Here is an 11,200-nt window from a genome sequence, read left to right on the forward strand (position 1 = left end):
CCTCATGATGCCTTCTTTACTTGCTATTCATTACATACTGTATAAACTATATAAGGTATAAACAACTCTTTCAAAATGTATTCACTTTCACTTTACGTTTAAGTATATATAATATATATATATATATATATATATATATATAACTGTCTTATATATATATGTTCCATACAAATTACAGAATAGTTTAATTACTGATAATACCCCCAAAAACCAACAATACCCCCCCCCCCCCCCCCCATCAAAAGAATTTGTTCGGTTTGCAATAACTTTGCAATAACTTGTGTTTGTCTCTCTCGCTCCCTCTCAAAGCTCTCCTTCTCTCTCTACTCTCAGAGGATCTCTTGTTTGGGGACGAGTGGCACTGGCAGAATCTGGGCAGAGCCAGCAAGCATGCGGGCATGGTCTTGCTCATACATCTCACTCCCTGTTGGCGGAGAGGAGAGGGACCTCTCCACAGCAGCTGAAAAAGAAACACAAATCAGAAGAATACTCATACAAATGTCTGAACTACAAAGTGTTCTAAAAGTATTTTTACAAGGGCCTGCTACAGGTTCCTATAACAGTGGGTAACCTGACTGTGTAAATGAAAGCTCTAAAACTGGACATTAGCTTATTAAATATTATTGAGTTTGAATGGTTCAATAATAAAAGGCAGGTTTGTTTTATACAGTTTCATTTTTTATAATCATTGTGTGTGATAGTCACAGTATGTCTAGTAGCAAGTTGCACAGTACATTAATACATTCATCAAAACACCCATTTCCTTCTTTTGGAGCTTGCTTGAGCTTCAACTGAGTAAATGATAAAATTAAAATAAATAAATCACTTTAGAATGTTGTGAGTGTGTTGTTAAGCTAACATATTGCTTATTATTATTATTATTATTATTATTATTATTATTATTATTATTATTATTGCACTTATAATGATAAAGACCGGGATGGACTGTTTATTTTGATATGCAGCCCAGTGCTTCTCTAAACAGACAGCAAGCAAAACAAAACAATAAAAGAAAGTATCGTGGTTTTAAAATAAATAACAAATGAGCGACTCTGTTGCGTTGACATGAACATGAGGCAGCTTTGTCTTGAAAACAAACAGGAAACTCACAGATTGGTACAGGGTGGATTACAGAGGTAAAGTTGCTAGGCAACATCATATTAGCCCTCACAGGTTCACAGGGCAGTGGAAGTGGAGGTCCAGGCTGGGAGTACTCTGGGATGGCACCTCGACTTCCTGTGTAAGAAGAGAACATCAGTCAGAATTTTTTTTTTTTTTTAATGTTTTCCTTGTTTTCTAGCTGTACATTTTTGCTTTTCATAAAAGGGACAAACAAGGTGTTAGGTTGGCTTAGAAACCATTTGTGGTGTTTACTGTACTATCTATATTTTTGATGGTGTTTTGTAGCTGCTGTCGTTTCATGTTTTGTGTTAGTTTTCTAAATATCACCCATGGTTACTTTCCAAGCATTACAGTACTGGTAATCCCATCTTTTTTTCCTCCCTATATTACAGCTGTCTGGGGCTACTGGATGTCACTGTGGACTAGCTCACTAGCCTTTCATGTCTTTCGCCTCTGGAGGCCTGGGTTTGCATTGGGCTCAGGTCACAGGGAAATTAATTTGGTGGTCTTAACTTAAAACCCAGTAGACACAAGTCCAAATGATTAAACCCTCACTGCTTGGGAGAACCCAAGGAATGAATAGCAGGCAGGTTCAGGTCAGGTTCCAAATACACTCGATGGCAGAGCTGGCATCTGCCAGCCCAGTGCTATTGTCCTGCAATTTTCATGAGCATTAATTACCTGAAGTCATAGAGTTTTTCAAGGTGATTTTCTATTAAAAAAGTCATACCGTAATTATCGAATGTAATCTACAGTTCCGATTACAGGGCAGATAAACTGCCAGTACTGCGATAACTGCAGTTGATATAGCAGGTTAAAGGGGTAATAACTCAGGCTTCAAAAAACAAGTTAATTAGCTTAACAACGTTCTTGCTACATGCATAGTTTTACAGACTATTTTCACTTTTACTTCTGCTCTCACCTCTGCCAAATGCTTCTACTTCTACACTATCATTCAGTCTTCCACTAACAATCCCCAGAAACGTTTTTCTCTCGTACCCCCCCCCCTTCCTCCTTCCTCCATCTCAGCTGATGACTTTACCTCCTTCTTCTCCTCCAAAATCACATACTATAATAATAATAATAATAATAATAATAATAATAATAATTATACAGCGCTTGCTGGTTGGCATACCTCCTCCCCCCCCGAGCAACATCTCCTGCAGTAGGCTGTCCACCTGGGCCGCCCCTACCATCCGAGCCAACTGGAGCTGCTCCACCATCTGCCAGGCCACACTCTGCAGGGGAGGCAGCAAGAGCAGCAGCTCCCCGAACCGACCGCGCCGCTCACTGGACGAGTCCTCCAGCAAAACCTGGGCCTGGAACCGCAGCTGCTTCACCACCAAGCACTGCTCCACACCAGGGCAGTCTGACAGAGAGATTGGGGGAGAGAGCAAAGAGACTGAGGAGACTGAGGAGAGAAGTGAGAGAGGGAGATAGGGGGAGCAGAGATTGAGAAGACTAAGGAGAGAAGGAGGAGCACAGAAAATGAGAAGACTGAGAAGTGAGAGAAAAGGAGAGGGGGAGAGCAGAGAGAGTGAGGAGACTGAGGAGAGAAGGGGAGAGCAGAGACAGTGAGGAGGGAGGGAGAGAGGGAACAGAGAATGAGGAGACTGCAGAGAGAAGTAAGCATGAGAGATGGGGAGAACAGAGAGTGAGGAGAGAGGGGGAGAGCAGAGAGAGTGAGGAGGGAGAGGGGGAGCAGAGAGTGAGGAGAGAAGGAGAGGGGGAGCAGAGAGAGTGAGGAGAGGGGGAGAGCAGAAAGAGTTAGGAAAGAGGGTGGAGTAGAGAGAGTGAGAAGAGAGGGGGAGAGCAGAGAGAGTGAGGAGAGAGGGAGAGGGGGAGTGGAGAATAAGGAGACTGAGGAGAGAAGTAAGAGCAAGAGAGAGGAGAGACCTGTAGAGAGGATAACAGAGAGAGGGAGAGGAATTCCTTGAGAGAGGGAGAGAGAGAGATAGTCTCGAGTGAGTCTCCTCTCGGAGCTAGAGAGAGGGAGAGAGGGAGAGGGAGAGAGGGAGAGAGTGAGAAGAGAGGGACTGGGGAGCAGAGAGAGTGAGGAGACTGAGGAGAGAGATAGAGAGCGGGGGAACAGAGAGAGTGAGGAGAGAGGAAGAGGGGGAACAGAGAGAGTGAGAAGAGAGGGAGCAAAGTGAGTGAGGAGAGAGTGGGAGAGCAGAGAGAGTGAGGAGAGATGGAGAGGGGGAGCAGAGAGTGATGAGACTGAGAGAAGTAAGAGGGAGAAAGGAGGAGACCAAATAGAGTGAGCAGAGAGGGAGAGAGGAGCAGAGAGTGAGGAGACTGAGGAGAGAAGTAAGAGGGAGAGAGGGGGAGAGCAGAGAGAATGAGAAGACTGAGGAGAGAAGTGAGAGTGAGAGGGAGGAGAGCAGAGAGAGTGAGGAGAGGGGGAGCAGAGAGAGTGAGGAGAGAGGGAGAGGGGGAGCAGAGAGAGTGAGGAGAGAGGGGAGGGGAGCAGAGATAGTGAGGAGACTGAGGAGAGAGCTAGAGAGCGGGTGAGCAGAGAGAGTGAGGAGAGAGGGAGAGGGAGAGAGGGGAAGAGCTGAGAGAGAGAGAGGGAGAGGGAGAGAGGGGAAGAGCTGAGAGAGTGAGGAGATTGAGAAGAGAAGTGAGAGACTGAAGGAAGTAGAGAGAACCTGGGGCTGGAACCACAGCCAATGATAAAGAAAGCGGGAGAGAGAGAGGAGAAAGGATGGAGAAACTGAGGAGAGAGATTGAGAGGGAACATGGGCCTCCACTGAAGTTACTTCGCCTCAGAGTACTGACAGAGAGTGTGGAGAGGGAGAGAAAGAGCAGAGCAGGTGACAGGCGAAGCCTTACATACTCTCAAAGCCCAAAGAGTCTCATTCATACACACTCAGGCCTCTGCTTTGAAGCAAAACTACATTTTAAAGGAATACGCTAGAATTAACTTACAATAAACTAGTCACAGGTCAATAAATTAAAGATCACGTAGTTTCCTGGAATCACTCAGGATGATAGCAAACATCAAACAAAACTAAGGCAAATGTAAAAAAAAAATAATAATAATTAAAATGACATCTGAAGCTATTCAGCTACCGATAACACCTACACAAACAATGAGTTCCTTGCTAGTAATATACAGTTAAAGTTGTTTTCTTTGTAACTGCAGTGCAGTGCTTTACTGACCAGGGTCGAAGAAGATGATGGTCTTCAGGCAGGCGAACTCGCTGTCAGTGATGTCCAGCTCCCTCAGTGGCCGGACCAGCTCGTCCAGGATCCGTGCAGCCACTCGGGACACCTCGGGGTCCGGCCCGCTCATCAGGATGACAAAGTCATTACCTGATCAGAGAAATACATCACTGCACACAAACCTGTCCTGTGGTATACAGTGGCTATTTCATAATTTCAGTGTGCCATTGTTGTTTTTGTGATGGGTTTTGGCAATATTTACCTTAGGTTGTATTATGTTTAAATGTGTAAACAGTACATTTAAATAATTTACTCTTTTATGAGGATAAATAACATCCTAACATAACATGATTACTGATAAGTCTGAATGTATAGATGTATTGCAGTAATGGTAGCTGATTTTAGTGTGGACTGGTCTCCTCTCTGTCTCTCTCTCTTACCCAGCAACAGGATGTCATCGTAAGGCAGGGAGCGCCGTGCCACACCCAGGATGAGGTGCTCTCCAGCATGGGCTCGAAGCAGGGCCACCTGCAGACAAACAGACAGACAGACAAATAGACAAACACAGTGAGACAAAGACACAAACACAGTGGGACAGAGACACAAAGATACACAGCGAGACAGAGACACGCAGTGACACAGAGACAAACAGTGAGACAGAGACACAAAGACACAGAGCGAGACAGGCACACAGGGGGACAGAGACAACGAGTAGGACAGAAACACAAAGACACAGAGCGAGACAGAGACACACAGTGACACAGAGACAAGAGTGAGACAAACACTAGCAATGACCAGGAGTAGAACGATGTGAATATGTTTGATTTGCAATAAAGGCTGGAAGGATGGGCTTGTACCCTATCGTCCAATGGGAGCTTGCAAAATGCTGGGATGTGTTTGGCCCACTCCACCAATAGGAGTAGTTGCTGCTTCATGGATTCGCATATATCTGTCACACTGGCAAACTTCTTACTGGTGATGTCAGCTCCAGGGAGTGGGGGTGCTGAGAACTGCAAAACACACACACATTTATGACATACAAAAGAACTTTAGGGTGTATCAATCAGTCGCTCACCTTTACCTCAGCTGTGCTTACTGCAGTGCATAGTAAAAACAAAAGCTGGTGTAGTAAAGCCTGTGAAAGCAAGATGAAGTACATGCAACCAGCCTGTAGAGTTGTACTAATCCTAGTTAACAATTTGAAAACAGGGTCGACCTTGTGATCCCATCTTAACAAGAACAGGTACAGTTTAATTAACATTCTTTAATGAATCAAAACCGAACTTACACAAACTTTAATTAACTCAAACAAGCCCCACTGTCTAAATCCAATACAAATAAAAGATACAGCTAGTGTGAAAACAATCATAAAAGCTGCATTCAGATCATAACAGGATCAAAATCATCAGTGCCTGACTGATATTGAACATCCAGTAGATGTTGCTGTGTTCAAGACTTTTACACCTGCACTGTCACTAGGATGCTTTTCCACAAATTCATCCAATCTAGTCCAGATTTGCACAACAGATACAGATTTATATGGCTAGGAAGTGATACATTGATTTAGTCTAAACAAAATGTAGATGCCCAAATCTGAATTCAAATAGATATGTAAACTCTTAATGTTTCAACAACAAAGTGTAGTGAGAAAAAACAACCATATATTTAATTTCAAATTTCTAGGTGTGTGTTACTTCCCAGAGTTATTTCACATATTGTCTCAGATGACCCCACTTATATTCTCTTTCTCCGCCTACAAGAAACTGGGCCTTCATTAGGTCTTCATTTTTAATGTTTTATATACAATTTATCTTTGGAAATGAGTTGTAGTATTTGAAATATTCTTTCAATAGTAGCGGTGGCTCACTTTTAATAGGATTAGCCTTACAAATATACACCAAAAGAAAAAGCCCTCCAGTGGGAGCCTGGTGAAGCTTTATCAGGTCTACCTGGCGAGCCATGGCCTCAGCCTGCAGCAGAATACTCAGAGAGAGAGAGTTGGCCTCCTCCCAGCCAGGCCGGCGATTGTTGATTCGGTCCCGCTCGTTCTGAACCGCTGAGAGAGAAAGGAAACGAAGGGGAGGGGTGATCAACGAACTGCGGAATCACTGCAGCACAACGCTAAAAGTACTGTACAACTTTTATACTGCATTCTCTTCATATTAGTTTAGGCACTATTTCAAATGAAATGCTGTAGATTCACTTCTGTAGGTCACATAGGCTGGTTGCAGCTAGAATGCTGGAGTGAAGTGATTCGTAACAAGTTTCATGACAACCGGATAAGTGGTTCTCCAGACCTGTGCAACCATGTAAGTAAGACATGCAGACGGACTGATGTACGAACACATCGAAACCCCCTATATCACCTGAGTCTGATAGTCTACACTATTTAAAATAAATAATGTTAGCATGCTATATTTACTGTGGAAACTAGCTATGTTTAAATCTCTGCGTTTCAGAGTTTGTTGGCTTCTAAACAGCAGACAGTGGAATTAGTCCAATCTGAAACCAATTAGTTATAAAGTGGTGCTTTCCTTGACAACAGTCAAATTACAATCAATCAAAGGAAGGGAGAGCTAGAGACACTAATGGAAACTGTTTCGCAACTATGGAAAACATGTATGTAGGTCACAGCACAAACAGCACAGAAGTGATACATGATAGCTCCATGAGGTTTGATTGGCCGATAACAAACATAATGGTTTAGTTTATGGCCTTTTATAATGGAGCTAGCTGGGATTTTAAGACCGTCACAGCCTTTAGGTGGTCACTATTAAGAACGTAAAAGGTGTAAAATCAAATTGTATTTTCTTTTTGATTTAATTGAAGTCTGACATTCTCTTATAGATACTGCATGTACTCAATGGATCAGCCTATTTAGCAGTGCTGAACTTGGTTAATCATTTACAGGACAGATTGTCAGCTTTTCATATTTTATCAGTGTCGTAAATGCAGCTATTCCTCCAACCTTACATTCGAGTTTATAGCTGATAAGCCTGTCTCTTTCTCAATATCTGACTTTTTCTTTCACCTTTCTGTCTGTCACTCCTCTCACTCTCTTTGTCTCTTGTTCATGCTCTCTCTCTCTCTCTCTCTCTCTGCTCTCAATATGAAAAAAAGATGTCTGAAATGCCTAGTCTTTAAAAAAAGATATGAAGTCTGCTGAAATGTGTGTTAGTTATGTACATGATCAGTAGACCTCTTTGGTAGATAGTTGAGTGGGAGGAGAGGGAGGGACTGCCCTCTGTCTGATTCCACGATGCCTTTCGTTTGAATGTTTTAATCAGGCTGACCTTTACAGTCTTGTTATCAGCACTCAGCTGTATCTTTAACTCTTTCCTGTCTATGCAGCTCTGTCCTTCAGTTTGCATGCTTAAAAGCAAGGTTTGCCAAACCCTTCCATATGTGTTTTCAGAAAGCTGCTTCTATCTGAATCTGTGATTGGATACATTTTCTCAGATAATGGGGTCTTTTAACTCCTCGACTTGTTGTTTAAAGTTGAAGTTGGTTTTTTTTGGGGGGGAGGGTGTTTAAAAGAATATAAATCACTGATATAGCAGTCCCTCTGTTGAAATCACACCATCATCACTCCCCTGGGACCCTAATGAAAGCCAGCCCTCACCGTCCTTCTTCATGCCAGCTCTGAAACACTTCCGCAGGCGGCAGTAACGACACTGGTTCCTCTTGTCCTTGTCCACCACACACTGCCTGCTGAACCTGAAGAGACAGGAAGACACATGGGGGGTTAAGAGCGAAGGAGACACCAGAACCACACACGTATACAGCAGTGCAGACTTGTCTTCTGCACACTCACCGGCAGGTGTAGATGTGGTTTTTGCGAACGCTCCTCCTGAAAAATCCTTTGCAGCCGTCGCAGCTTGCCGCACCGTAGTGCTTCCCCGTGGCGCGGTCTTCACAGATCGAACACAGCGCACCAATCTCATTGGTCACAGCAGCCTGGGGGGCGGGGTCAGGCATCAGAACATCTGTCAATTTTTAAAAAAAGTGTCAGAGAGGACTATTTTGGGATATTGTACACCCTTCAGTTATCTTTTAACATCCAAGCAACAGCAACAGCATGTCATCTTTATAAACCTTGTTTCCACCTGCAGCATGAAACCAAAAGTCAATCTCATTCCAGCATCGAACTGCATTTAACAATCTAATCAGCTGCTGGACATTATTTCTGCATTTGTTTATTTCTATTTGGTGAAAGATCTTCTTCACACAAAGGTATACAATCTCAGGATCCTTGGCACTGGACGCTCATTAGCCAATGTCTGCCAATCCACAATCCTCAGTGGGGTTAACAGTGTGCCAGTTCAAACCCGGTCTGTGGCTGATGGAAACAAACTGGACTGAGTTTCCCTGTGGCACCACGTGTACAGAATAGACATGCATGAGTTATAGTAGTTTACAGCTTGGGACAGTATGAGGAACAGATGACTTCTGATGATTAAGCGCTTTACACTCTGCAAATACTGGTGCTGTATTTTTCCGATTATTTTCTCTGTTAATGATCAATCAGTGAGTAAACCCCCAATCCCGGCCCAGATACCATGAACCCTGCATCGGCTGTTACTCATCTACATTCACACCCACCCCAAAGCCTTGACTCTTGAGTCTTTTTTAATACAGCTTGATATTCATGAAGCTTGTCTGCTCTAGTAAGCGAGATGAGGTTTTACACCCTTTTTTCTGTTACTGTAGGCTAATATAAATAGTAACTAATGATTAAATAAAAAAACATAAATCATGTTTACTGCACCAATGAGTTGGTAACACACACACACACACACACACACACACACACACACACACATATATATATATATATATATATATATATATATATATATATATATATATATATATATATATCGCGGTTGTCATACATGTATATACTCTATTCCTCCTGAACTCTATTGGCACAGCATGACCCTGTTCACATGAAAATAATGTCCATTATAGCAATGTTTTTTTAAATATTGACATACATGGCTATGTTCTAGATCAGTGGTTCTCAACCCTGGTCCTCGGGGACCCCTGTATCTTCTGGTGTTCATTCCAGCCGAGCTCTCAATTTCTTACCTAGACCCTTAATTGAACAAATTATTTCTTAATTGTTTTCAGCTCTTAAACAGTTGGAGATTTTGAGTTAACTGTAAAATCGTATAAGCAACATGAAATCTGAAACTTGTCAGGATATGAGAACAATTAAATAGGTCTAATTAAGCAAATTATTAGTTCAATTAAGGATCTTGTTAAGTAATTGAGAGCTCGGTTGGAATGAAAAGCAGAGGACACAGGGGTCCCCGAGGACAGGGTTTGAGAACCACTGGTCTAGACTATTGTGGACTTAACATCAGATGTTTATTTGGTCAATTTGATACATTCTTTTAAATTTTATAATAACAAATGATCATCTAAATGTATCAAGGATATGTACCATGTTTTTCTGAATATATCTCATGTATATTGTATGAATAGCAGGGGCCAACAAGAATACAGTCTAACAATATCTGAAATATTTATTTGTGGTCGAATTTGTAAATAGTGTATATATGTATACTTATTTTTTCATCCAGGAATTTCCAGTTGTGTTTGCTTGTTGTTTTTATATACTTGTATGTGGATTAAAGAGACTGTGAGTGTGTATGATTGTGTATCAGTGTATATGTGTGTGTGTGTGTGTGTGTGTGTGTGTGTGTGTGTGTGTGTGTGTGTGTGTGTGTGTGTGTGTGTGTGTGTGTGTGTGTGAGTGTGAGTGTGAGTGTGAGTGTGCATGTTTGTGTATGTGTGGGAGTGAGTGAATGTGTGTGTGGGGGAGTGTGCGTAAATGTGTGTCTGTGTTAGTGTATATGTTAGTGTGTGTGAGTAGTGTGTGTGCGTAGATTTGTGTGTGTGAGTGTGCATGAGTGTGTGTGTATGTGAGTGTGCGTAAGTCTGTGAGTGGGCGTGTGTTATGCGTGTCTAACTCACCAGTCCCGACAGAGAGCACTCTCAGGCTATCAAACTCCAGCATACTGTATGAGGGGTCAAGGGCCACACTGTAGTCAGCCATATCCAAATCCAGGACTGTCCCGGACAGCTTCATGCTTCCCACTGCAGACCAACCCCAGTCCAATCCAGAGTACTCAGAGACCAGAGCTAGTGGTCTGAGTCTATACTGCACAGCAAGAAAGTAGGCAGTCACACGATACCAACCAATCGCACTGTCAGTGCAGTGCAGCTAGCAAGCCAGGCTTTCTATCTTCAAATCAATTCAATTCAAATCAGTTGTATTTGGAATTCTACTTAAATATGTATTGTCAACGCTGCTATATTTAAAGTTAAAGTACCGAGCATTAATTATCAAAATATATTTGTATAGTAAGTCTCTCACTCTCTCCTCTTTTACTTCCTCTACTCTGTGCTGTCTGTCTCTTAATCTCTTCTTTCTTTCTGTCTGTCAGTCTCAGTTTTAGTTCCAATGCATTCAGGACTTTGGGCCAATCCGGAGAGAGATATGCCCACCTTGTTTTTATCATATCTTCTCTTATCTGGATACATGTGTACATAGTCTAATAAGGTACAATAAGGGAGAGAGTCAGGACATTCACTTAAAGGGGAAGCGTCATAATCATACAGTAATACATGAATGATCTATAAAACCTGCTGATCTACATAGAGTTACCAGCGCCACTAGCGCTAACATTAGGGAAGGCTGGACACTGCAGAGCAGCTGTCCTCCTGACTTCCATATATGAGAATCCATTGGTTCATAAATCTGATTCCAAGAGCGCTTTCTTCTATAAACCATTTTGTTGAATTGAGATTGTTTAAATCTTGTTTATTGATCTCTTCTGAGATGACATCAGCCGTCACCTTCACCCTGCTTTCCCTGCCATCATCCACTCTGGAATGTATC

General features: G+C 42.5%; 1 protein-coding gene across 1 annotated transcript; it reads right to left on the reverse strand.

The window, feature by feature from the left end:
• Positions 1 to 273: 273 nt before the first annotated feature.
• Positions 274 to 10,713, reverse strand: LOC121326064 (hepatocyte nuclear factor 4-beta-like). Its single transcript, XM_041269214.1, has 10 exons — positions 10,273 to 10,713; positions 8,105 to 8,276; positions 7,913 to 8,007; positions 6,240 to 6,346; positions 5,148 to 5,300; positions 4,731 to 4,818; positions 4,288 to 4,440; positions 2,258 to 2,491; positions 1,111 to 1,236; positions 274 to 460 (listed from the first exon to the last, which is right to left on the reverse strand). The coding sequence occupies exons 1-10, from the start codon at positions 10,385 to 10,387 to the stop codon at positions 330 to 332; spliced, it is 1,374 nt and encodes a 457-aa protein (XP_041125148.1). The 5' UTR covers positions 10,388 to 10,713; the 3' UTR covers positions 274 to 329.
• Positions 10,714 to 11,200: the final 487 nt, after the last annotated feature.

The sequence above is a fragment of the Polyodon spathula genome, chromosome 13, assembly GCF_017654505.1.
Source record: "Polyodon spathula isolate WHYD16114869_AA chromosome 13, ASM1765450v1, whole genome shotgun sequence".
In the NCBI taxonomy this organism is placed as follows: Eukaryota; Metazoa; Chordata; class Actinopteri; order Acipenseriformes; family Polyodontidae; genus Polyodon; species Polyodon spathula.

Coding starts and splice junctions, on each gene's coding strand:
- LOC121326064 (XM_041269214.1), bottom strand. CDS start 10,387: ATGAAGCTGTCCGGGACAGTCCTGGATTTGGATATGGCTGACTACAGT. Junction 1,237..2,257: donor GTTGCTCGGGGGGGGAGGAG/GTATGCCAACCA, acceptor CTTCTTACACAG/GAAGTCGAGGTGCCATCCCA. Junction 461..1,110: donor AATCCACCCTGTACCAATCT/GTGAGTTTCCTG, acceptor TTTCTTTTTCAG/CTGCTGTGGAGAGGTCCCTC.